Genomic DNA, 27,618 nt, shown 5'->3' with positions numbered 1-27,618 from the left:
ATCCCACCCAGGACAATGAAGGCAAGGATATCACAGGACAGATAGAAGCACTCGGCATGACACTTCTAACAGACCCTGCAATCGCAACAAGAACAGGAAATAGTATCTCCTCGGACACAAGTACGGACCATAACCAAAAATTGTCCAAATGCGGAGTGGTGCAACACCCTCGAAACTCTAGGAAGTGACCATAATCCGCACGGGCCTAATTCGCAAACAAATAGGTACAGCTAAAATAACAGACTGGCGGGCATATAGAGAATCAAACCACTGACATAAATGATTTAGATAAATGGTGCAAAGTCATACGAAATCTCAAGCAGAAACATACCAAAACTGTCACCAGGATGGAAAAAACACCTGAAGCGGACGTGAGAGTCCACTTCAGGTCTCCTGTCTTCTACTGCACCTGTGGAATGCAAGAAGCCTGACCAAAAGATAGAAGCGACAGAAACGTAACAGGAAACTCAAAATGAAAATCACAGAAATAACATAGCAGGCCAAGGAATATGCTAACCAACTTGCAACAGCCAACTGGGAATGCTTCTGCAGATCACTAAATGGAACTCTAGCGACAGCAAAAACATGGAACATCCTCAGAGGAATGATTGACCCACTCAAAACCAGACGTGAAAGACTAAAGAACTTGGAGAGATTGCTACACTCGTACCCAGGCACAAAAGAACAACTCCTTCAGGCAGTCCATAGCAAATACTTCGGTGACAAAGCCCCGATACCCCCCTACCAAGCTGACTACAGCGGACACCCACACCCAGGAATGGATGAACTCTTCACAGAAGCAGAAGTTAGAGCAGCAATTGTCAGTACAAAATGGAACACAGCTGCAGGGGCAAACCAAATATCAAACCCCTTGATTAGAAATATGAATGATGAAGCCATAACAGCCCTCACCAACTTCAGAAATGACCATTGGGTCAAAGGAACGATACCACAGCAAAGGAAACACACTGTGATAATCATGATCCCAAAACCAGGGAAGAAATTGACTTTAGAAAACCTTAGGCCCATCTCTCTTACGTCATGTCTAGGAAAGCTGTTCAAGAGATTAGTAAACACTAGACTCCAACATCTTGAAGAAAACAACTTAATGCCTGACACCATGTTTGGCTTCAGATCACATCTTTCCAACACAGGACATTCTCCTGCTTTTAAAAGAGGAAGTATTAACCAACGTCCCTAAGGCAGGAGAAAACATTGTCATGGCTGTCGACATAAAAGGGGCCTTTGACAACGTTAAGTCACCAAGGAATACTGGATGGACCTGCAGAGACCAACTGCGGTCAAAGGGCGTACCAGCACACCCGAAGCTTCCTCAACCAGAGAACAGCAGTTATCAAAGTAGGGGATGACAAATCCAAAGTCATCCATCCTCCTATCAAAGTAACACCAGAGGGTGCGGTTATCTCGCCTACACTTTTCAAATAAGCCATGATTGGACTAGCCAAAAATCTCCAAGAAATTCCAGACATCCGTCATTCTCTATACGCGGATAATATAACAATATGGATAACCAAGGGTGGCTTGGGAGAAAAGGAGGAGAAGCTCCAACGGGCAGCCAATATAATAGAAAAATATACCAAAGAAAGAGGACTCCAGTGCTCAGCGGAGAAATCAGTACTCATGCGCCTCACAAAAAACAAAGAACTGACCCCAAACTCAAGATCAGGCTTGAAAGGAAAATTATTCCGGAGAGGTCAATAATTAGTCTTGGCAATGGGGCTACAATCGAATGACAGATGTCTCCACACTTTAAACACGATCAGAAAAACAACGCAACAGATTAACCGGATGATAGCCCATGTGGCTCATAAACGGACAGGGATGGGGGAACAAGACACCCTCAGACTGGTGAAAAGCCTGATCATTAGCAGACTAATATACTCCCTACCTTACCATGCCATGAATAGGGAGGAAAAAGAAAAGGCTGATCAAATAATAAGGATGGCATATAAGACTGCCCTGAGGCTGCCACGCAACACTTCAAATGAGAAGCATCTAGCCCTCGGCATCCACAATACATTTAATAAGCTGGCTTAGGCCCAACTCATAGCGCACAGGAGTCGATTGACGCAAACGCCAGCTGGCAGAGCTCTTCTTCATAGAGTCGGCTTTGGAGAATGCATAAAAGCACACCAAAACACCAAAGAGCTACCCTGCCAGACCAGAAATTTGTATGGGGCATCACCAATACCGCAAAACATGGATCCGACATTACACGCAGGAAGTAGAAAGCCATAGCAGAATACAGTATAGACCACTTATAACGTAACCGCGCAGGACAGGATATAGTGCGGTATTTTCAGACTCCCATTAATTTTCCCATAGCACTCCATGTATACACGTATCGCTTATAGTGCAGTTGCGAGAAACGAAATACCGGTTACAGTGCGGCTGCCTGGGAGTACGGAAGTCAGCGGGGATGGCGAACGCTTCCCTCAAACGGGCGCCCCAAGGAGTGCTCGAGGAAGAAAGAGAGACAAAGTGGAGGAGAAGGGCACGTTGTGCGAACGAACAGCCAGTGAGGCTGAAACCAGAATCTTGAGTGCGAGTCGTGAAATGTCACGGCGCGCATAGCAAGCGAGCGCCACGAAACTGCCAACGCCGGCCAATGCTTGCTTCACGATAACGGCAGTAAACGAAACTTCAGGGAGTGGGCGGCACCGGCACATCAAGGCGAAGGGCGCACGTGGAGACCGTGGAATGTGAGGGAGGAGGGCGGCAGGTAAGCGGATTCCGCATCGGCACCTCCGCCGCTTTGGTGGCTCCCCTCACCCTCCCTCGTAGCTCCCTCACTTTTGACTCGCCGCCGTGCAGGCGCCGCCCCTACAGCCGGCCCAGTGCCAGCTCCCCAAAGTTTCGTTTTCTGCCGTTATCGGGAAGCTGGCGTTTGCCGGCGTGGGCAGTTTCGTTGGCCGGCCTGGGACAGCGCCGCTGCTTCCCTCTGCGCCATAGCCGCAGCATGAAAGGTCAACACGTGACTAGAAAGTAGAGGAAGCATAAAGGAGAAAGAAGGGTTCACTGCCATTTTCTACGCGTGGAAACGTTCTACCCGCGTTCCTGGACTGTCGCATACGCGTGGTGGCTCGGTGCACATGTTTTGCATATGTGCGGGCCTTGAAAATTGTTGCTTTGGTTATAGTGCGGATATTCGCGACTCCGGCGACTTACGTTATAAGCGGTCTACACTGTACTCTGCAATATTTTTATATGTTTTTCTTTTATAGTCCAGTGTGCGAGGGAGCACCATGTGATGTCACGTGAATATCATGTTACTTATAAATGCTATTTAAATGCTACTTACGGGTAATACGCACTCATTGCATTACATAATGTACACAATTTAGCCTGAATTCTGTTCAGAGCATCGCACAATGTTAAACAATCCTATATTATTATAGAATGAAAATGTTCGTGCAGTCATACCTGTGATAACTATAGTATAATGTTGCTATTTCTTGTATTGCACAAATGTCTACAAGAGTCTTATTGGCCGTACATCAAATTGTTACTTTGCACCAAAGCATTCTATTTTATTGTTACTAGTCGATCTTACGCATGTGTTTATTGCATGGTAAAACTGTTCAGTGCCTTCTTACTGTATAACGTTCATGTTCACAGTGAAACTGTGGCATTAGTTCTGTATAAATCGCTCGCGTACTCTTATTTTATACACATAGAAGCCGTACGTCTCTTTCTAGAGGGAGATGATGTGGTGCCGCGGATCTCTGAGTCAAGTGCTGATCTCTCAGTCAATGTTTGGGGTCTTTAAGAGGATGGTTCCGTGCGCCTCTACCGGTCGTACAAACCATGTAGCGTGACATCACAGAGCTCCGTACATACACACCTACTGTGTTCATTAAACAGTTCCCGCCCAACTCTCATCCTGGTCTGATTACATCTACGCGCACTCAAGGACCCTTTGTTCGCCGGACGGCGTCGTCGGCGATACGACAGTATACTCTACTATCCTGCGGAGAGGTGCACATCAGGCAAACAAAGAGATGTTTGAATGACCCGTTAAGGGAGCATGAGCTAAAGATAAAGCAAAAAGAGGGCAAGCATGCCCATCTCGTGGCGCACGTCGCATCATGTGGTTTGTAATTGCTGTAAAAATACTTTGCCACCGGGGTCAAATATGCTAGAGGATAGTACGAGATTAGCATAAATCTATGCTTTAATTTTCTTACGAAAGCTCCTTTAAATACCACATGTTCTACTAAGAGTGTATTCTTCTTTGCCAAGTCGCCTATCCATTTCTCGATCCTCTTCCAATTTCTTCTCCTTTCAAGTTTCCTCCTTTCGAGGTGCTTCTTTCAGCTTCACTTGAAAATGCAGATAATCTATTCTTGTATATACCTACGTGGCTACATATGCAATGTACACCGCATGTGCCTATGCCCTATGCATACACTGTGCATACACATGCCCACACATATCGCTACACATCTTTCTACGTACTCAAAGTTTGCATTTCTTAAGTTTCACGTGCACGTTCATTTGCACAGTGTTAATCTTGGCATTCATCTGATGCAAAATGTTTGCTTTGTTTATTTTTTTAGTAATGTTCGTTCCTGTAATTAAAAGAAAATTGCACACTCCGGCTTTTCTGCTTGTTAATACAAAACAAACAGGTAAACATGCGTTTTCAATGTGTTGTCCTGCTGAATTGGGAGATGTGTGGTGCTCTCACTACTTCGGCCATTTCAAAAAGAAATAAAAATAATTAGTCACCAGCTGCAGAAGAAACTCCTTGCTGAAGCAAGCCACGAGGATAAAATTGGGCTTCATTGCATGAAATGAAAGGGCAGGGTGCTGCTGGCATTTAGTGCCGCCGCCACTGAATAGCAGCCGTCAATGGTAATCTTGCACTTGACAACGTATGCAAGCTGCCGGCAGCTTCGAAATGGGCGAGAAGGCCTCCTTTAAAAAGAGCGTATCAGGAGAATAAGGTGACTTTGTGCTGTGCTTGTGAGCTCCACGCACCGTGCACAACTGCACATATTTGGCTGAGAAGTTCACAGCAGCGTATGCTATTCGCAGACTGTTTTTTCACCAAGCACGAGGCGTGGTTCAGGAACCCTTCAAAAATGCCACAGGCCTAAAGGAAACATCTGAAACACCTAGATGCTTTGTTCGCTGGAACTTCGTTGCCAGGATCACCGACATCATGCCAGATGCTGCCTGAAGCAATTATTTTTCAACTGTCAACACGTGATGATGCTATTTTCATGGGCATGTGTAATCCAATGACTGCAGTGTTGGCAAAAGACCACTCCCATGGCATTAAACACATGCTAAAGAAAGCGTGGTGGTCAAGGCTTTATAAGGAAGTTTAAGGAAGCAGTGGAACTGTTTAGGGGGGAGTCTGCTATGGACCACTGTGGGAAGTGTGCCACACGAGGCCTGCTGGTCCAGGGAAAACCTGTGGATGCGTTTCGTCAGGGTGCAAGTTTTTGCATAAGTAGGTTTAGCTATGTACATGTAGGCTGCGAAGTTAATGTTAAAGCCGCCCAGAAACCCGTCTTGAATATACTAGTAAGAAAACTCTGTCGATCTGTACTTGAGGATCTTGTGAACGTGTAAGCCAAATATTATTGCACTGCATGTAGCAGAGAATTTACAGTCTTAGTGCATCGAAAACAGCAAAAAATTGCTTGCTATCGCTTCCGTAATGTCATCATACAGCGTCACTGCAAGCAGCAGGACTGACTAACAGCTATTGATAGCTTTCACGTGACGTCACGCATCCACCATATCACCGTTTTGGGGCACCAACATGGCGACTACAAGCACTTCAGTCCAATCCGTCTTATTGAAAGCTTTCACGTGACATTACTGACCCAGCTTATCACCGTTTTGGAGCACTAACATGGCGGCTACAATGACGTCAGTGCAAGCCATCTATTGGTCGATTTCGTGATTCCGAGAGCATTCTCAGTAATACATAATGGCTAATACTGAGTTAAATAAATGAAACATATACACTGGAACCTCGTTGATATGAGTCTGCGTAATACATTTTTTTTTTTTCATTTTCCGGCCAACGCCCCATGCACACTCCATCCCACGCCTTGCTTGTGAAGCTACTTTGGAGCCCCATAAGTGCAATGTATTTGCACGCGGTTGATACGATCGCGTTTTCGCCTGAAATTGGATGATACGACTGCACACTGATATTTCTGAAACTCGTACATTGCAACAATCCACGAACATCGTGTTAACGGCCGGCGACACTAGCAGAAAAATGCACGCCACAAAAGCTACTGCGAAGCAGGTTTTTCATGCTGTGGGAGGAATCGGTCATGGACCGATTTAAATTGCTGCGCACCCTGGCGGCAAACGATCCGTGAGCGAAGCAGACCAATGAGAGCTGCCCCCTTTGCTGATCATGCGCAGGCACGGCCGGTCTGGAGGCACGCGCTCGCTCTTTAAAGAAGGAAGGGAGTGCACGCCTCCAGACCGGCCGTGGCGTGGGAAACTGGTGTCATGTGGAACCGCCCGACCGCTATTCTCGCACTCGTAGTAGTATTGTCTGCTCACGTCAGCTGTCGCTCGTGCTTGTTTTGGTTGGCTTTTCAGGCGAGATCTTCATGCGGTCACGTGGCTGAATGAAGCGCCTGCCCTCGTCCGCCAGTCATATCTTTCGTTGTGTCACGCTCTCTACGGTGTTCCTTTGTTTCGGAATTCTTGCCCTCGTGGTGCCGTGACATCCGTAGCTATGTCAAAGAACTTGTTATCTTTCAAAATAACTTGTTTACGGACTTTGAAAAAAAGAAAGTTCAGCAAAAACTGACGAGCTGTTTTAAATTTGCTTAATAAAAGTATGTTGGCTGCATTTCGTGTGGTATCATGATGCTGCTATTATTTGAAGCCACTGGAATCTTTGCTAGCGAGTTTGTCACCAAGTAAGCCTGTTTTCTTACGTTTTACGGCTTGCTTTGGATGATACGATTTTTGGATGATACGTTTTATTTTCTGCTTCGGGTGAAGATCATATCAACGAGTTTCCACTGACTGTATATGTCTGCCATCTGAAAAAGACAGAAAAATTATTTCATCTTTGCACTTACAACCTATGCAAGACAGTTGTGCGAAGCTGCATCTGCTGCACGTGGTCTCCGAGATAGCCGCAGCGTGCTGTGTAGTGTAGTCCACCGCAGCAAGCATAAAGTGCCAAGATGAGCCCTTCGCCTCCAAAACACTCAAAGTTTGGCAGGGGCTTTGCCCCTTGGCTGCTCCCCTGTGTAGCGTTCTAGCACGCTAGTGGAGACGAAAAGTGAGAAAGCCACGTATCAGTGCAATAGATCCAATTATGCTTGAAGGATTTGAAAATTTTTTGGGAGATTCATGAGAAGACTTCATTTAATAGCGAGGCCATTCTATGATTAGTTAGAAAAGTGTTTCAGCACCTCGTTAAATGTTATTTTATTTTGTATGTAACCTCCTTCACCTGCTTGTAAAGCGTTGCTCGCGAACCCTTCTGTGAGGTCAATTTGCTTCAGGACTCAGTGGCGCACTCTGTCATACGCTGCAGCTATGCGACGAGCAGTCCATGCGTGTCTATACGTGCCAGTCCAGGTCTGCCGAGGGCCTCAACCTGGCCGACTTTCAGGACGCACTCCTTGATATGCATGTCGACTTCACAATCAAATCAAATGTTAATGATCATGGCGGCATCAACGCACAGATCAATTTTCTCTGGAAAGCAGTGGTTCCATGCGATTCTCCAGATGGTAGCCACCACTGGCCTGCGTAACAGATGCCCGAATACCTTGAATGCAGCAGCTGCTGCTGCTTTTGGTGATTTGCAACACACCATGCTTGAGTGTTCGTGCCAACGTCCTTAGCAGATGTTTAACAGCACCAGAGGCCTCGTGGATTGGTTCTGAAGTTAGCTGGGGCCTCCTATTGGGCATCAAGTGGGGGGAACCTGGGTCCAACCAAGCCCTGGAGTGGCCAGTACTGTTTTCCACTTCTACCTTGTTCTTGGCTGCGATGTTGCCGCTGCTTCTCTGCCCACCACCTGAATGAGCATCAGTTCCCACAAACTTTACGATTACAAACCAATTCCAGACATACAGGGAAAGTTCCGTGTAGCACATAGGGTCTCCCTAATTTATTTCACACATGCAAACATGGCCGCAGTGGTCACAGTTATATTGACCATTTATTTTGCAGAGCAGCTCAACAAGTTTCAAGCTCACGCAGAGAACTGCTAATCACATAAGTGTTTTGGGACATTATACTCAACATTCTTTCAAAGTTTGGTTTCTGTACCATTTGGGTGGCAGTAAGTCTGGGCCCTCATTTATGGATAAAACATGTGGCATGTTCCTTAATGCCCTATGCTTATGGGCGAATGTATTTAATCACATGCCAAGCTCTGAATAGCTTGGTTTGCAGCTGATGGCGTCTGCTTCTGTGGGCACTGTGGTATCAACCATATCTCACTTTCTATTTACGTTAAATAGACACTAAAAAGAAACTCTAAATCAGTTTAAATTGACAAAGGTATTCTTTCAGAACTTCATTTGTTATTGTTGCGGCGCATACTATGCTGATAGTTACAAGTGAAAATGAAGGTCAAAGTGTCATTTTTCTAATTTTGTGCTGTAATTAACCCCTGTGCCGGTAGGTCAGTTTGACATAACAGATATCAAAGTATCTTTTTCTTATTTGCGTCATTCTGGCCGAGCAATATTTTTTGACACTTGCTTACTTCAGGCTCTTTGATAACGCAGTGTAGCCCATCTGTATCGATAAAAAATTAACTAGGCCCATGCCGATGCTGTCAAAATTCGTGACATCACAGCAAGCTGATGGAACAATTTTAAGGCAGCGGCAGCGAGAGTCTTTTTTTTTTCTTTCGTTTCTCTAGCTTATCAAGCCTCTTCTGACAGTTCGAGCGAGTTTTTTGGCATTGTATAAGCGTACTTACTCATACAGCTCAAATTAGTTTCGTTCTTTAGAGTGCCCTTAATGACAGGGAAACTGAGATCTTCTAATTTATATCTTCCAATTGAATTAGAATATTAAAATAAGAAAAGAAAACAAAAAAGAAATGTGGGTTGAATAATGGTGGAATATTTAGTTGAATAATGAATAATATCATTTTTGCTTCTACATCAAAAAGGAACACGAATGGTAAAGGTAGACAAATATTTACTTCCTTCAGTTTGCACAATGCTATTGGAAGTAAATTGAGACAGGAAAGTTGTAAACTGTCAAAGTGAAAGGTCAACACTGTACCTGCTTGGCTTACTATGGGCAACGGAAGTGTCTGATGGGTACTTTTCCGTTACAAGCATCCCACAAAAGTCATAGTAGTAACGCTGTGCCTTCTTTCGTAATACTCAAAGAAATTGAACGCTTTGATTGAAACGGACGTTTATCAGTCACATCCAAAATTTTTATTCCTGTATGTCCAAGATCATACCTGCCTACCATTACTTCCATCTAGCCCTGACACAAGTGAGGTTTTATGGCGCAAAAGCAACTAAGGCTATGATGCGCTAGTCCCTTTAATGTTTCACTGACACAAGGCACAGATAATGGCTGTACTTATCCTTACTGGAAACAACACGCTCGGGAGGGTCTGGCAAAATCTAAACGACTGTGCCAACTTGTCCACTTAGACAAAGGTCACTCAGAGGTTCACTTCTTGCTTACAGTTCTTTAGCCACCTTTTCTTGTTGTCTGCTCTCCACTAACTTGATTCGTCAGTAATTAGGGGGCGTATTATCAGGGGCTGCAGGGACACCTGCTTGGAAAAGTGGTAACTAGACGTTACCCACGTTAACCTTCGCTAAAGGGAAACTACCGTATTTTGAAATATTTCTTTTCACTTTCCATTCGTATCTTCTATCATGTGTTGAGCGACAACGATAACACCGCAGCATCGGAGCCAATGGTGAAGGGCAAAAAGCATGGAAAATGAAATGGTTGTTCAAAAAAACAGTCCCTCGTATCTGCAGCAGGCACTAGGGGAGGCTGCTGTCATTTGACATCACCAAGGGCTTCTACTGGAGTGTCAACTATCCCTGCAACAACCACGAGATGGTTCCAGTGCATCTCTTATCAACACAGCCATCCAAAATGAAGCCTATCTACATAGGCAGGCATGCGGACTTCTGATTAGTATATCAAATGATGGTTGTACACGTGTGAGCACGTCCGTGTGCTGCACTGAATGCGATCATATCCAACACACTCACTCATAACTTGGCCACAACAATGGTGGCCGAATAAACACAATGTGCTGTACGAAGTACACAATAACACCATTCTTAAGCCCTAGCAAAACCTCGTAGTTTGTTGTCACCCATGTTTTCATTCATGGACTTATCCACGCTTGTCTTGAAGGTCTTCATGTGTCCAAACATATGAAAGGCTTCTCCTACTCACTGCTGTTCAAGGTGAGGTGGCAAACAAACCTAGAAGCCTGTAAGGAACGAAGCGACTGCGCGTCCGCCGGTAGCGGTTTATTGAACCGACTGCTCAAAGATGGCGCTAGCGCGAGCCTTTTTTTCACGCGTTCTCTCCTCTTCGTCGTCTTCAGTTTTCATCACACTCCCGCGGCCGCGCTGCACGTGTGCGCCTCCAGGAGGTAAAGCCGCTGTATGGGACGTCGCACTTGCTGGCCGTTCGATAGTAGTATCAGGAAGGACCGCGCAATACCGTCTCTTCCTTGAAACGCCTTAACGACGCGGCCCATCTTCCATGCCATAGGCGGAGTGTTTATGTCCTCGACGACGACAAGATCGTCGGGCTTTAAGTTCGATGACGGCACAGGCTTGCTGTGGTGAGCAGAGCGCAGGAAAAGAAGGTATTCCTTCTTCCACTGCTTCCAAAGCCTGCGAAGCAGCTGTTCCCGATGCCGAGCTCGTCGTCGAAGGTCAGGCGCGTCAGCAATAAGAGCGGGGTTTTCTTGTTCTGTTGGCAAAGTGACGAGACGCTTGCCGACTAAGAAGTGTGAGGGCGTCAAAACTTCTGCGGATGTGACGTCATCCTCCAAGTAGGTGAGCGGACGGCAGTTAACTGCCGCCTCAACTTCAGCAAGCACGGTGAGTAGCTCGTTGTAGCTCAAGCTGCTCCGTCCCAGGCAACGCTTCAGTGCATCCTTAATTGTGCGGATTACACGCTCCCAGAAGCCTCCCCACCACGGCGCACATTCAGCAATAAAGCGCCATTGGATTCGGTGAGAGCTGGCATAGTCTTGAACGTTGTCTTTGACAGGGGAGCACAAATGCTTGGCGCTGCAGCGGAATGTTTTCGCGTTGTCAGAGTGCACGATAGCAGGAATTCCACGTCGTGCTGCAAAGCGTCTGAAGGCTAGCAAAAATGCTTGCGCTGTCATATCTGTGGTGAGCTCCAGGTGTACTGCCCTCGTCACAGCACAAGAAAAAACAACGATGTACACTTTTACAGTGGATGGTAATTCAGCACGACAATAGAGTGGCCCGCAGAAGTCAATTCCCACCACTTCAAACGGTGTTGCTTCACTAATTCTTTCCCTTGGCAAGGGTGCTACAGGGGCAGCTTCGGGAAGTAGGCGCCGTCGGCGGCATGCTAAGCACGCTTTCAGAACGCGCTTCACTGTGCGACGCCCCTTGAGGATCCAAAAGCGTTCCCGAAGGTCCAGGAGGGTGAGCTGAACTCCTCCATGTAGGAGCCTTACGTGTGTTGCATCAACCAAGAGGTCGGTGAACCGGTGATCTGAAGGAAGCAAGATCGGATGCTTCAATTCCTCTCGGTCGTTAAGCTGCTGCAGTCGGCCTCCTACACGAAGTAGTCTGTCACGGTCGAGAAACGGCTGTAGCGTCAGCACACTGGAGGTGTTGGGAACTCGTTGTTCTTCCTCCAAGGCCTTGACTTCGATTGCGAATGCGGAGTGTTGGACATGCCTCAACCAATACATCTCCGCCTGGTGCAACTCTGACGCCGTAAGTGGTCCGGTACAAGATGGCATGTTCTGCGAAGCGTTCCGACGAAACCGCATGATCCAAGCCGTTACTCGCAGTAATCGGGAGAGGCGTCCAAAGCTTGCAACCTCAAGCAATGGCTCGTGTGGGGGCGACGAGAGTACCACTACTGCGGTGGGGCAAGCGGATATCTCTTCACTGGTCTCGCTAGAAAGGGCCTCCGGTGAAGGAGCAGAACAAATATTCGCAGGCCATTGCAAATGGGGCTGTGACAACCACGTAGGACCGGTCCACCAGCAAAACTTGCGCGTCAATAACTGGGCTGCTACTCCACGCGTGAGCAAATCTGCTGGGTTGTCGGTGCCTGCACAGTGCCTCCAAGAATACCCCGAAGTCAAGCGTTGGATTTCGAGAACACGGTTTCTCACGAAAGTCTCCCAACGTCTCGCGTCAGCAGCAATCCAGTGTAGGGCTATCGATGAGTCGCTCCAAAACACGCCCTGACAGCTGGATGTCTCTGGAATTCCTCGGAGGTAGTTCCAAAGCCTGGCAGCCAACAGGCACGCAAGCAGCTCTAGGCGTGGCAGCGAGGTAGTCTTCAGCGGTGCGACCCTGCACTTGCTCATGAGCAGCTGAACCTTAACTGTTCCTCCTCTGATCTCGTAGCGCATGTAGACGGCTACGCCGTATGCCAGTGGGCTTGCATCGCAGAACAGGTGAAGTTCAAACGGTGAAATCTGTCGCGGATTGTGACAGATGACGCAGCGTGGAATTCGCAGCGAGGAGAGCGTTGGTAGTTCGGATGTCCAGCCTTCCCACTGTTTCTCGACGTCTTCCGGTAATGGCTCATCCCACGGTGAGTTCCTACGCCACAGCTGCTGGAACAATAATTTCGCTCGAATGATGAACGGAGCCATAAGACCTAAAGGATCATAGATTCTTGCGAATGACTGCAGAATGGTGCGTTTCGTGGCTGAGTGCGCAGCGACATACTCGGAAACGGCTTTGGTGGTAAGCACGATATCGTCAGCTTCGCGGTCCCATACTAAGCCAAGCAGCTTTGTTGTTGCTTTGGCTTCTCCAATGGTGTCGAGAGAAGTGTTGTCCTTCAGGAATTGATGGCAAAGAACGCTGGAGTTGGAGCACCACTTTCTCAACTCCATACTTGCATCTGCTAAGATGGCTAATGCAGCACGGTAGATTTCGAGGGCCTCTTCTTCAGTGGAAGCTCCTATGACGAGGTCGTCCACGTAGAATGATGTCTTTAGGCGTGTAGCTATTATTGGCTGAGCCCTTTTCCACATTTCGAAGTGATGCTGCAAAGTAGCAGATAGAAGGAAAGGGCTAGACGACGCTCCGAAGGGCACACGAGTCATTCGCCATTCGACGATGGAAGGTATTTTCCCCTCGTCGCCGGGCAGTCGGTCAACCCATAGAAAGCGGAGAGCGTCGCGGTCTTCAGGTCGGATTGAAATTTGAAGGAAAGCCTTCCGGATGTCCGCTGTCAGGATAATTGGGTTCATCCTGAACTGTACAAGCAGTTGCAAGAGCTCGGCACCAAGTTTCACCCCTTTGTCCAAGATATCGTTGAGCGATGACTCGCCCCGTTCATGGGAAGAGGCGTCAAACACTACGCGTATCTTCGTAGTGATAGCTTCCCGACGGATGACTGCATGGTGCGGAAGGTAGTAAACCGTCGCTTCGGGTTCTCGAGAGGTGTCGACACGTTCGGCGTGACCTTCTTTGAAGTACTCACTGATGGTGCGGTCATACTCCTGGAGTAGCTCCTGTTGTCCGTCGAAGCGCTGAAGCTGGCGTCTGAGCCGGTTTTCGGCGACACTTCGATTGGTGCTAGTCAGTCTTCCCTGGTGCCTTATCATCAGAGGAACCACGTAACGTCCAGCTTCCTTGTGCACGTACTGTGTGAACTGAGTCATTGCCGTTTGGTCACAAACTCCAGCGGTATCCTGAGGGTCGGTTATCCCTATTGCATCGAGTCGCCACATCTCCGTCGGGTCAGCAATGTCAGGTTCGGCTTGCCCATTCCGCTCACACGCAAGGAATAGGGCAGATGCGCTGCAGTTCCAATTAGGCAAGGCATTGGCGGGCCTTACTGGGTAGACGCCTTGCACTAGCCAACCGAAGACCGTCTCAACCGCGCATAGATCGCTGCGTAGACGTTCTATTCTTCCGGTCACTATGCGCCAATAGCAATCTGATCCTATAAGGACACTGATTGTCGGTATCGGCCGATCGCCCAGTCGATTATCATCTGCGACAAACATCTTGCGTTCACGCAACTGTGCGAGGAGATCTGGTCCGATGGCTGGAGTCTTCACGGTGCAGACTTCCGGTACCTCCAACGCATCTACGGTGACGCTACGTGAGTCGAACCGACTATGAAGTTCGAGCTTGACACTTCGACAGCTGTAAGGGCGGGAACACTTAGAAGTGCCAAACGTCCAGAGAGAGAGGTCTTCTGTCCCGAGGGAAGGCAGGTCGAGCCTTTTGGACAGGTCGCGTCGAATAAAGGTTCTCTGGCTGCCGGTGTCAAGCAGTAGTCGAACTAACACGGAATTGTGTTTTCCGGACGCCCAAACTGTGGCCGTTTGCATCAAGACAGGTGCAGACATATCACTACTAGCTGGAGCACTTGTCACTGGCGGCTTGACACTTTTCGTTGGATCATGGTGGACAAGTGGATCCCTGCTCTCCGGAGACGGGTAGTTGCGATCTTGGTTCCATATGGCGCAAAGTACGGAAAGGTGACGTTTCGAGCATAACTTGCACTTGATCCACGCGGCGTTGCGGCACATTCGTGCTACATGGCCCTCTCTGCCACATTTAAAACAACAGTTCTTTCCAGCAAGCCGGCGTCTGATCTCGTGGGCTGACAAAGTGGCGTGGCAGTCCTTTATGGTGTGGTCACGGTCATCACACAGTACACAGCAGGGATGCTCGTTCGATGCTGATCCTGCGGCCAAGGCTAATGCTGACGGTACCGGCGGTGGTAGACAAGGTCGGCACCGCCCTTGTCCCGCGGAGGTAGTTTTCGGTAGGCACCTTGAACGGGAGGCGTGGCTCTCTTCTCTGCTCTCGACTTGCACCTGCAGGAACTTCATGACCTTTCTCACCTCCTCTTGCCGCGACCTCGGAGTAGCCCCGTCATCGGGCTCAGTCTCCTTCATGCGTTGACGGTAGAGAATAGCGATATCTTCGGGAAGCGATCGCATAAGAACGCGATGAAGGATGACCGCGTATTCTGACGCTGGAACGCCGAGGCTGTCGAGGCAGCTTGTACGAAAGTGCACCTCTTCGTAGAGTTCCCGCAGCTGCGATACTTGAGAAGAGCGATCAATGGGCGCAATGGCAAGTAAACAGTCGATGTGGTCGTCAACGAGGGCGGTATGACGGCCGAACCTCTCTTGGAGCAATTTCACTGCTACAGCGTAGTTCGCTTCCGCCAGACGCACACCTTCGATTGCACGCTTCGCTGTTCCGGTTAAGTATGATCTTAAGTACGAAAATTTCTCGATGTCGGACAGCTCGCGGTTGTTATGGATCGTGGCCTCGAAATGTTCCCAGAAGCCCTGCCACTCGCGAAGTTCACCGGAGAAAACGGGTACCTGTAGTTTCGGTAGGGCAACTCGGTGTAACGGTGCTCGGGAACTTGCTTGAGTGGAGACGCCTTGGGTGGCGGTGTCGCTCAGAACGCTCTGTGTGGCGCTGTCTCCGGCTCTTGCAGCAGAATTCAGAATGAAGCGGACCCGGCTCATGGTGTTGCGGATCTTGTCGTGGTACTCCAGAGCGACGGTGGCTTCCGCCTCATACTCGTCACCATCGTCCATGAGGTCGGCAATCATCTCGTTGAGCGCTGCTAGTGCCGAGTCCTTGTCCTGCAGGTCATCCAGAATAACTTGCAGGTCGGATGGCGAAGGATGCTCGGCTTGTAGCGCTTCGGTAGCGGACGAGATGAGCCTTGTAGCAGCGGCTCGAAGTACGCCTCTGCTGCGTCGCAGTCGATCCATCGTCGGTGCAGGACGCCAGTCGTCTCCCGGGTTTCACGGCACCATAAATGTAAGGAACGAAGCGACTGCGCGTCCGCCGGTAGCGGTTTATTGAACCGACTGCTCAAAGATGGCGCTAGCGCGAGCCTTTTTTTCACGCGTTCTCTCCTCTTCGTCGTCTTCAGTTTTCATCAAGCCTAAGTTTGATTTTCAGTGTCTCAGGATCAATCACTGCACATCTGCCCCTTGACACTCATCTCACCTTGATCAACAAGTTTGTGCTTTGCTGTGCAGCTGATACATGTGATCATCAAGACATGGCAATCTTGACACTATCTGTTATACCTATTATGTCAGTTGTACCCACATCAAATAGGGGCCAAGTAATATTTTAATAAGCCCTTAAGACAGTGCTTCCCTTCTCAGAGGGCATTTAGTCGTCTTTGGTTAGCATGAAGGAACACAAAATTTGAGATGATAGTGGTGGGAAAGACAGGGGTTCTGTAAGTTGATGTTTCACTGACAAAGGGAAATACCCTCAGTCAAGGGCCGACTTGCTGGTTCCAGGAGACAGCATCTTCAGCCCGCAGCCATGGCTTCCTCTACCACAGCTCATGATGCGCTGCACAAATTGGAAATTTGGCTTTTGTTGACTGACTATCATAACACATTTCCAAGTTTATAATACTTTACTTTCCTGCATGTCAACTTTCAAATCTGCTATTCAACTTTGCCACCAATGTTCTCAATAATTTGTTGTAAGCAACTAATACCCCAGTCACACAGGCATACCGAAGGTCCTATGATGTTAAGGAGCATAGAGCTCTCAAAGGAACATTAGTTCAAGGGATATGTATCAGTGCTACACGGTAGCCAGGTGGTCTCCGCTGAAGCTTTTGGCAGAAACCGCAACGTACTTTAAAACGCAAAAGTGACGAAAACACACACACACACGAGGACACTTCGATGCGTAGCCGATAACCAAATCGCACATGGCACCCATTTTGCTCACGAGGGTTGCAATGTGGGCTTGTTGGTAATGCGTCTTGGAGGGTTAACGGCAGCGCAATTAAAAGTACGAACTGAACTTCGATAACAAACACTGTTGGAAGTTAGCGCCGTGTCTTTTAATCGCGCTACTGTAAACCTCCAAGACCCATTTTGCGTAAATGTTGCTGGTTGTGACAATCCGTGCCGGCGCTGTTGTACCGGCGCATTTATCATTGAGACTGCGGGTGTCACGAAAGTGTTTAGTGCTTATAAACTTCTATAATATAGTGAAACCTGTTTTAACAGGCAAAAATTGAACTTTCGTATTTATAAAGAATTTTATTTCCTTCTGTCGGACGCCCCTCTGGGCTCGAAAGTATTCCTTTGAGATTTCAAAGGACAAACGCGGACTCCTTTGGCTCAAAGCTCCCTTCAACTAGGCCTCCTTTGATGCGCCCGTGTGACAGCGCGCGTCCTCCCTTGAAGTAAAGGATCTTTGATTCAAAGGACTTTGAAAGTGCCCATGTGACTGGGGTATTAAAAAGTTACGTAACAGCCCAATAATTACAAAAAGCAGGCTTGAAGGCCCTTTCTATTATGCCTTGACTGACCCACAATTGCTTTGAACGCTTCAAATGGCAGCAACATGATTGTCCCTGCTGGTGTCCCTGTTGAATGTCTTTTTAATATACTGTAAAGGCCTCATGTCGGTGTATAATGTTCTCAAGATTTGTATTCAAGTATTCCATGTCGACAGTTCTTTTGTATCATACATTTATTGTGGTTTAATACTATTATATGTTGGCATGCATCCTGTAGCATACACTTGTGGACTTCAGGCATAGCATATAAAGTTTCAAGCATAGCAAACAATACCACTCTACTTTAATATATATCTGTTTTGACCCGCGTTATAGCGCTGTTTGCTTCGAAATTATGTACCAACTAACTCAACTAGTCGCGTTATTGCCGCTAATAGATCCACCGTTACTACACATTTTACGGCGGATTTTCTATCCGATGTTTACAATAGGCCATGGCGAACATACCCGCTGCCGTAGTCCAGCAGCTATATGGCTTTGCGCCGCAGAGTTCGAGGCTTCGATCCCGACCTTGGCGACCGCATTTCTTTGGCGGCGAAATACAAACACACTCGTGCAGGTGCACGTTAAGAAAAATAAACAAGGCGGTGAAAGTTAACCCTCCCCTACTACGGCATGTCTCAGAATCAGACCGTGGTTTCGGCCCCATGCGCACGTAACACCCCAGAATATTTTTTTAGGCGCAAAATACTTTAAAGTAAGAACGTTGCAATACAGCCCGAAAAACACTGGGCGAAATCACAACATATTTATCGATCATGCTCAGGAAAATCAAGGTTTTAAGTTTCCCAGGCAACCGACGCCACATGGACGCCGGTACAGCCGGGCACAACGATTGTTTATTATATGATAGATCTATTTAGAACGCTACGACCGCTTGCACGAGTACACTTCACGTCTGCGCGCACAGTTACGTTTAACAACAGCTATTCGAATTGCGAACAAATAGAAAGATGCATTTATTCTGGAACAGGCGTTGTCCTACGACACAACGAGAAAGCAAACAAAACAATTGCATCTGCGCGCCAATTGCAAACTTCTGTGGCAACACTACTACTTGGCTGTGGCATGTATGTGAATATCGAACACTATAAAAGCTGTTAACTGGGATACATTCAAGTGCAAGTTCATGCACGGTCACAAGGCGAGAGGAAAAAGTCGAAGGGCACACGTGAGGCGAAAGTTTCTCCAAGGTTACGAAGCACGAAAGCAAGCGCATCCATTCCGTGGTTTCGAGGTCATGCCACATTTCGACGACATATTTGTTTTAACAATGATTTCGCACACGTATACTTACAGGAAACTGTCTCAACCAGTCATAATTCTCCACTCTAATAATGTCCACGAAACCAGCACCGATCCGTAGGTGCTGCGAAGAGGAAACGCGCAAAGGCTCACGACTGTTGGAATCGTGAGAAATGGTTGATCGGTAGCCGACACTCCAGTCACCAGACATTAACGACTCCCGCGGCAATACTCGGTCTCGAGAAGGAGGTTATGATAGCCGTAAGAATATCGGAAAGAAACCTCAGAGGCGTTGGTCTTTATAAAGGTCTTTATAGGAGGCGTTGGTTCAGCGTCGCAGACAAACATACGAGCTGCGAAACGGCAAGTTGACCTATCGTACTCGTTGCAAAACATATTGCCACATTTGTGAGCCAAAAAAATTCAAATACAATTTGTAGCGCCACCTATGTGAAGAAACTAAACTCATTTATTCATACATATTTGGTAATGAAATGTTGGTGGCGGCGCGAACATCTGCAAGTGCCCAGATTTTGTTATGAATGACGTTTCTCGACTATCTATAATTTTAGTTGTCGTGTTGAATGTAGTCCGTCCGCTGCGTAATTACGTACATGTTACGTTATGGTGCTCACGAGTATGATTAGATGGGCGGATGAATACCAGTTTTTTTTTTTTTTTTCTTCGTGGCCTTTTGTCGGCGCGGAGCTGCCCTCTCACAGCACGTGCTGCAGCTCCCGCGCTGCGACGTCCCATTATTCATTTTTTGACTCTGCGTCTTCTGCTGCTGCTGCTGCACGCAAGTGCGTTATTTGCTTCTTCGTCTACCAGCACACAAGTGGCATTTTTGCGTGTACCTTTACCTGCACGCAAGTTTACACTTGAGCTGGAAAAAACAGGCCTATCCTACCAAGCCTCCGGCCAATGCCTCCTTTAGAAGATGCCTGCCGCGTGAGCCGAGAAGCTGGTTCCTACCCCTCTCCTCTTTCCTCTCCTCTTTCCTCTCCTCCACCGGGGTCGGCTGCGAGCGCTAGCTGCGGCGGCCGCTCCAAACCTGAACCACGACACCCTGCCTCCGAGATTACAGCGGCGTCTGTTGAAATCCCGGAGGCAGGACCCGCGGTCTCTCGTCAAGCCATTGGTCGAGCGCGTCCCAGCCTCGTAATCGTCACTTCCTCTGCAACAGGAAGTAGGGTCGGCATCGAGCGCCGTCTCTCCGCGACCACCCTGAACTACGGGAACCTCCGCTCCAATGGGAAAGCGAGCGACGCGGCAGGCATCTAGTAGCCACCCTAATCTAGTAAAGGAGGCATTGCTCCGGCGATCGTACTACCGCGAGGCCTAAGTCTGACGAGCGCCCCACCAAGACCATCGTTCGGCCAGGAAACGCTGTACCCCTTGTTATGGACGCCGCTTCGAAGATTGCAGACTACGAGTGGATAGAGGACGAATACGTTCCTCCGCCTTCGCAGCAGACTTCAGAACCCAGGCGATACAGCGAAGGAGGCATCCTCGGCGCATGGTCTGGTCGAGGCCGTGGCCGGGGTAACAATAAACGACCCAATGCGTCGCGCACAGAGGCTGAATTGATGTGGGTGCCCGTCAAAGATGTTGCCAGGATCATTGGCAGAGGCGGTTCCAGGGTACGCGAACTTGAGCACTCCAGCGGGGCGCGTATTTGGGTCAAAAGAGACGCAGATACTTACTTCGAAAGCGAGATCGAGCTCTCGGGCTCAGAAGAGGCGCGTCGGAAGGCCCGCGAACTCATCGACGCGATCGTCCATCCGCCGGAAGAACCAGCGTGCTCCAGCAAAAGCGATGAACCAGCTCCTTTGATTGACTGGGACAAGCTGCTTGCCAGAAGCGATGAGGCGGCGAAGGAGCGCTGGGCCTCTCTCGCACCGATAATTAAGAATTTTTACGTGCAAGATCCACAAGTTGCGTCCATGTCTGCTGAGGAGGCGGCGGCCTTCAGGGAAGCCAACAGTAATGTAGTTGTGAAGTACTTGGGCCCAGAACAACAGCCGCCACCAGACGTAGCAACTAACCCCGTGACAACGTTCGAGCAGGCGTTTTCAAACTATCCGGAAATATTGGACGAAATCTACAAAAACAAGTTCGCGAAGCCGTCTCCAATACAGAGCCAGGCCTGGCCAATCCTGCTTCAAGGTCAAGACCTCATCGGAATCGCACAGACAGGTACAGGGAAGACTCTGGCATTCCTGCTACCAGCCTTGATTCACATTGACAGTCAGCCTGTTCCGAGGGAGGAGAGGAAAGGTCCTTCGTGTCTGATTCTCGCACCGACGCGCGAGCTTGCCCAGCAGATTGAGCGGGAAGCAAGGAAATACCACTACCGAGGGATAAAGTGCGTATGCGTCTATGGCGGTGGCAGTCGGCGAGAGCAGATACAGACCGTCAACCTTGGCGTGGAGATTGTCATCGCAACACCCGGCCGCCTCAACGACCTTGTCATGAACAAAATCATCGACCTTAACTTTGTCACTTTCTTAGTCCTGGACGAGGCAGACCGCATGCTTGACATGGGCTTTGAGATCCAGATCCGGAAGGTGATGCTGGATATAAGGCCTGACCGGCAGACGGTGATGACAAGTGCCACCTGGCCAGAGTGTGTACGTCGCCTTTCTCAGCGGTACATGAAAAACCCATTCCAGGTGTTTGTCGGCTCCTTGGACCTCGCTGCAGTGCACACAGTGACACAGACGGTCATCCTGTGCAAGGAAGAGGAAAAGAGGGTGCAACTTATGGCTTTTTTCAACTCCATGCAGCCAGAAGACAAAGTGATTATTTTTGTCGACAGGAAGGCAGTGGTGGACCACCTGACAAGCGACCTTGTCCTGGCCGGCATCAACTGCGATTCCATCCACGGATCCAGAGAGCAGTGCGACCGTGAGCGAGCACTCGAAGATCTACGGGATGGCAGAGTGCGCATCTTGATTGCCACCGATGTTGCTGCACGAGGGTTGGACATAAAAGATGTGACCCACATATTCAACTACGACTTTCCTCGTAACGTGGAAGAGTACGTCCATCGCGTGGGTCGCACGGGTCGAGCTGGGCGTACAGGCACCGCCATCACGCTCATAACTCAGAACAACTGGAGGCAGGCTCGCGAGCTGATCAGCATCTTGGAGGAAGCCAACCAAGAAGTCCCCACTGAGCTCTACGCGATGGCTGACCGCTTTGATGCTTGGAAGCAACGCCGTGCCGAGGAGGAGCGTAACTTTGGCTTGGACCGCGGTGGCCGAGGTGGTGGTTTCCGGCGGGGAGGTGGCGGCAATCGCAACCGTTGGTGAGGGAACAGTAGCTGCGATATGCTGCTGTTATGGTTTGACTAGCGTTCGTGTGTTGCTACGCCTTATATTGTTTATTGTGATGAAGTCCTTTTATGACTATTTGACAAGCAAATAAACCGGTGATACTTGACACTCTGCATGTTGCATCTTTGATTAGGCTGAGCACGTAACAGAGAGAGCACTTTTCCCCCCACCTCTGGACATGTGCAACATAGCCTGCTGGCATTAGCACTTCCGGGTGGCACTTTGCATGTTCCTTGTGCTTTCTTAGTGCATTCAGGTTCTGGGTGCATGGAAGAAAAAAGAAAGCGTTAAACGAAGGCAAGGGCTGTTCAAAAGCCAATATGGGCAAAAATTAAGGCAAGTTGCGAGGCATGCTTGGTGAATTTATGCCGAGGTGCTGCGGGGAGCCACAAGTATGCAGGCAGCCTTTACATACAATTTGGCGGTGAAATGTTGCAGGCTAGTGCGACAAAACTGCCTTCACAACAAGGCTTGCCACAAACACAATACAAGGAGATGGGACAAGGCTTCTTGCCCTGTCACCATCTTAGGTTATGTTTGCCCTAAGCTTTATTATGAATGCTCGAGCACCAACCAGCCTGTAAATGAATACATTCTGCAATACTAAAGGTGTATTTTTGCTTTCAGTTCCACTTCAAAATCTGTTGATTTGAAAGAAAGTAGTTTTTTCAAACAAGTTGCTATTGCTCCCATTGACATGCTTTGAAAAATGTGACTAAATGCATTTTGTTACTGCTTTAGGCAATTATTTCCTGTTGCACCTGTTTTTCCTTCATTCATAATGCACGTGCTGTACCTTTACTGTGCATGCTCTGTTGTAAATGGCCATGTTCTGCTGCTTCTGTGTGTGCATGCTTACATTTTTTTGGTGGGAAATCACCAATGGCCCCAGTTGCCATGACTCAGAAGTGGCGACGTGCTTTAAACATGTCGATGTTGTAACTAGCCACATATACAGGATCTGCATAAAAAATTATTGAAAAAGGTGAAATGGTTGTCGCTCTAATTATTACACATTTTTGTTGCCACTACAGCTATGACCCTCCGGGAAAAAGCAATCAACAGTTGCACTTATGTTTGTGAAGTGAGGTCTGTTTTTTGCATATTGCTCACTGTCACACAGACATGTGCGAGCATGCTTGAGTACAGATCAAATCAAGGATGAAGGGCCATTAAGTGCCTGCCATGTTCAAAAACTCCAGTTTGTTCTAGTTGGCGTCTGTTTCATGCTTTGGTTCAACTCTGGGAAAGTTTAATGCTTACTTCATGGAGAATCGAAAATGCCTGTTTAACGTGTCTACAAGATTGTGCTCCGAACGTAATGGTAGGGACTTCCCCTCAAGTGGAACCAATTTAAAAAGCCTCCCGAAGTCCTTGCGACGGTGGGGCTCATAAAATTACGCTAACTGTGTGTTGTCTATGGTTTTCTTACGGGTGGCCTTTTGTGTGCAGCTCATGGCTTGTAATAAGTTAATGCAATTTTTTCCATACATCCGCAGCACATGTTAAGCACTGCTGAGTTGTGCAATTTTCCCGAGTTATGTTTCAGGACCATGGTTCTCGCAAGAGCAGCTGTCTACAAATGTTGCAGCTGTGTAAACCTTGATGGACATGTGCTATATTGTGCACCACATTCAGCACACATACTATATAGTGGGAAGTGGTAGTGTTAGTCCCAATTCCTCTGTGAGCTTTTCATGCTCAGTTGAAGAGAGCTTGTGCTTTAACTGTTAAGCACCTGCTATAATTCTGTATAGGGTTGACACTGTGTGTGAATAAGTGAATAAAGAATAGTGGCAGAAACCACCAACAATGACTTTTAAAGTCTGCGATTGCATTGGAATCTCCACTACTGCTAGTATGTTGGCTGCCACTTCGTTGCAACAGCTATAGATCAAGTGGGTGCTCTGGATGCGGAGGTATCTGTTGCGGATGGAGTGCTATAGCTTTAATATAGTTAGGGCTACATACTTCTTGTGAACAGCACAAAGAGCAATGGAACGAAAAATGTCAGGCGTAACGTTAAGAGACAGGAAGAGAGCGGCGTGGATCGGAGAGCAAACAAGGATAACCACTATTCTCATTTACATTAATAGAAAGAAATGGCGCTGGGCAGGCCATGTAATGCGTAGGGTAGATAACCAATGGACTATAAGAGTTATAGAATGGGTGCCAAGAGAAGGGAAGTGCAGTCGAGGACGGCAGAAAACTAGGTGGGGTGATGAAATTAGGAAACTTGCAGGTAGAAATTGGAATGTAGCGCAAGACAGGGGTAATTTGAGATCGCAAGGGGAGGTCTTCATCCTGCAGTGGACCAAAACAAATAGGCTGATGATGATGACTTCTTGTGGTCGCCTTGGCACATCTGTTACGGAGGATTGGCCAAGAATGTCATATACCAATATCCCATTGCAGTGCCGCAGGTTGTATATTCGGGCACATACCCAAGTGCACAAGCTTGTCTTGGGGGACTGGTTATTGTTTGAAATCGCCCATCCAAAGCGGCCGAAGTAGGTAAATAAAGCTGTTTCTTTACTTAAAAAAAGGTGGGCAGCACAATCGCTGCTTGTAACTTAGTTACTCAGCACTTCTGTCGCGCTTCCCGGATGGTGCCAGGTTTTTCATGAGAGAGAGACACAAAAGACTTTTGTGTCTGCATAATGTTCTGAGAAACTGCTGGTTGTGATGATCGAGAAACTAAGAGGAGACACTGAGTGGGGGAGGTTTACAGGCAACCATCTGCCAGCATATGAATTTCTTTTTGCATGTCTTACTTTACTGAAATGTCTACCTTTTTATGCCTTGCGAGAGCGAGAAGGTATGTTCACAGATGGAACTTCTTTTTCCTCATAGGTACAGACAGCAGTGCTTGTGAAATGCGAAGTGAAATATGTTGACATATCTGGCATATAGCTTAATAATTAACAAAAACATTTTTACACTGAACAGCAGTTTTGAGCTAGGAAATAGGCCAGATGCGTTTTTTAAGCATTAGTTCAATAAGTATGTTGGTGCAGGCATTGCATAACAGCACACAAAATAGGATGTCTTTAGAACAACAGAAAACTGAGTAAGTTCATGTGTATTCATGGTATGCAAAGTCAGGCACGCAATGCAGACAAAAGAATCGCCAGGAGGCAAACCACATGCCTGTTATCAAGTAAATGTTCACACACGTGCGGATGGAAAGCAATGAATGAATTCTTTTATTAAGAAAAAGGAGGACCGAAGGTCGCTGGTGGGGGAGGGGGGACATGCGAGGAGAGGTAGACACCCACTAAATCGCGCGAGCCAGGCAGCTAGCAAGGCCGAAGGGGGCTAATTTTACCAGGTGATTGGGGTTTTCGAGAATGTCGTTCTGTAAAGCTTCAATGTGGCAATGCAGAAAGATATTGCTGTCGTCTCAATAAATATTTAACGTGGGACAGTGTAAAATGAGATGCTGCAAGTTGGCTTCGCATACGGAGTGGCAGAAGGTGCATATTGGGGGGGCAGAGGTGTCAGTGCCCTTCTTTTGGTCAAGGAAGATGCATACTTCTTGTGGTCATATATTGTGCACCTTCTTTTTCATGCGAGGATATCCTACCGAGGATAGAACTGATGAAATAATGATTTGAAGCTGAGGATTCTATTGTCAAGAACGGTCCTGAAAAAAATTCCTGTATTCTCATTTGCATTAGTTTAGGTTGGGGAAGAGAAAACATAAGCATCTTATTTACAGCTGCAAATTAAGCAAAGTATGACTTATTCCTCTTTTCTCTTTGCCCTTGGGCAAATGCGAAACAGTCACACATGGAAGCTGTGATGATTTATCTGTTCAGAGAAACAGAAAGCACTGTCAACAAGGAGAATGGAAACAGGCTAGGACAGAACATCACATGACAATCTCGAAGCCATGGTCGTAAAAATATATAGAGGAAAGGCTTATGGGGACTAGGCCCACACCACGTGACAGGTAAGTAGCAGTTTCTAGCTACCAAGTGTGCGGAGAGTACGGGAGAGAGCAGAGATAGCGTTAGTGGTGAGGGTGAATTGGGACTAGGGTATCATCACCGAGAAAGTGGATTTTCAAGGCGGCGAGCGCGCGCGGCTGTTCAGACCAAGTGGTTCAGACCAACCTGGTTGGGTTGTCTGGCTGCCCACGCCACCAGGGAGGTGGAGCATTTTGCAATTTCACGGATATGACAACAAAACTCTGTGAACTAGGTGCTGTGCACTTACCAGTCAGACCCAAATCCTGCGCAATCTTCTTCCATAGCTCTTTCTTATAGTCGGCTTCCTTGTTCCTTGGGTTACATTTGTTGTACAGGACCGGGTACTGCTTGATTGTGTCCAGCAGCAGTTCCACAGAGAACACAGCCGGTTTGGACATGGTTGACGCCATTTGCATTCTACATGTTGGATGTTAACATTTGTTCACCAGCGCTTCCGCCGTCTTGGGTTTCGATAGGCTGTGGCCAACTTTTCGGCGCGCAAGAAATCGGTCCATGCGCGATGCGGCCAAGCGGTCACAGATCCGCTTGCCTGCTCCGCCTTCGGTGTGAACGTGCCTTAAGACCTTCCGGCATCCAGACAATGTCTTGAAAGGTCCCTCAACGATAGAGGGCCTACTTCCGAAGAGTCGACATGCAGATAGGGCCCGGAGAGAAGGCAAGGTATGGCATCAGAGGAGGTTGGCTTGCAGAGGTCTAGCTGCCTGATGTCATTCTCCCTCCTAGTTCTTTTTTATAGCGAAGCTGTTTATGGCTATGGTTCCGGGCTTGCTTGCTCTTCGTGTGCAAAAATGCGGGCCAATCCTGGAGATAGGGGAGAAGGGGTCCAAGCGCAATGGCACATACTACTGTGGACTCTGGGACCTGTAACGCACCCTTGAACTACCATTGTCACACCAGGCAACCAAAGAGGTCCCAGGCGTAAGGGTAGGAACAGAGGTTTTTAGGAAAATGTTGTTTACATTTTTTTCCAAAAAGAACTATGATGAGATCTTAGCAAAGGCTGACTTACGTCTGCCATGTCTAGATTTGCACCGCCCTCTCTTTGTCGGCGTTCCAAGCACTTGCGTATCTAGTTTCCTTCCCCTCTCCTGTGGTGGCGGTGCCGTCGGAAGGTCATGCGTGTCTAGTTTTCTCCGGCTCCTCCGGGCGGCGATCCAGTCGTCCACACCGAATGTATATAAAAAAAAAACAGAAAGACAAGTTGCCGTTCTACATTTTGAATTGAACTTCTCTTCTGCCGTCGTAATGGGGAGGCCACGTAAAATCCATACTCCCGAGGAGCGACATCCCACATGCGCTTGGTGTTTTGTACACGATCTCCATTGGTGGTGTTTGCTGCCCGCCGGCGCCGATTGCATTCTCGTCTCTGTTCTTGCCCTCGCTCTTCGTAGTCGCGTTGCTCCTCGGGAGTCCGAGCTATACGAGAATATGATGAAAATAATATTATAATGATATGAAATGTGCGTGTGTGTATACCTTTCGTCACGATGACCACC

General features: G+C 48.0%; 2 protein-coding genes and 1 long non-coding RNA gene across 7 annotated transcripts in view; 2 read left to right on the top strand and 1 right to left on the bottom strand.

The window, feature by feature from the left end:
* Positions 1-27,618, top strand: part of LOC119437313 (2-oxoglutarate dehydrogenase complex component E1) — a 565,962-nt gene that overhangs the window by 277,341 nt on the left and 261,003 nt on the right. The window lies entirely within an intron of this gene.
* Positions 7,115-19,067, bottom strand: LOC125942265 (uncharacterized). 2 transcript variants are annotated; one of them, XR_007464944.1, is made up of 4 exons: positions 18,839-19,067; positions 16,486-16,571; positions 7,793-8,044; positions 7,115-7,281 (listed from the first exon to the last, which is right to left on the bottom strand). It is a non-coding gene; the product is annotated as an uncharacterized LOC125942265 (long non-coding RNA). The 2 variants fall into 2 exon arrangements; XR_007464943.1 differs by having other exon boundaries at positions 7,115-8,044.
* Positions 20,119-23,860, top strand: LOC119437312 (probable ATP-dependent RNA helicase DDX43). Its single transcript, XM_037704365.2, has one exon. The coding sequence runs from the start codon at positions 20,190-20,192 to the stop codon at positions 22,101-22,103; it is 1,914 nt and encodes a 637-aa protein (XP_037560293.1). The 5' UTR covers positions 20,119-20,189; the 3' UTR covers positions 22,104-23,860.

This window comes from Dermacentor silvarum, chromosome 1 (genome assembly GCF_013339745.2).
Source record: "Dermacentor silvarum isolate Dsil-2018 chromosome 1, BIME_Dsil_1.4, whole genome shotgun sequence".
NCBI classification, from domain to species: Eukaryota; Metazoa; Arthropoda; class Arachnida; order Ixodida; family Ixodidae; genus Dermacentor; species Dermacentor silvarum.
Note: the sequence above shows the minus strand (reverse complement) of the source record. Positions and strands in the feature narration are given on the sequence as shown.

Coding starts and splice junctions, on each gene's coding strand:
- LOC119437312 (XM_037704365.2), top strand. CDS start 20,190: ATGGACGCCGCTTCGAAGATTGCAGACTACGAGTGGATAGAGGACGAA.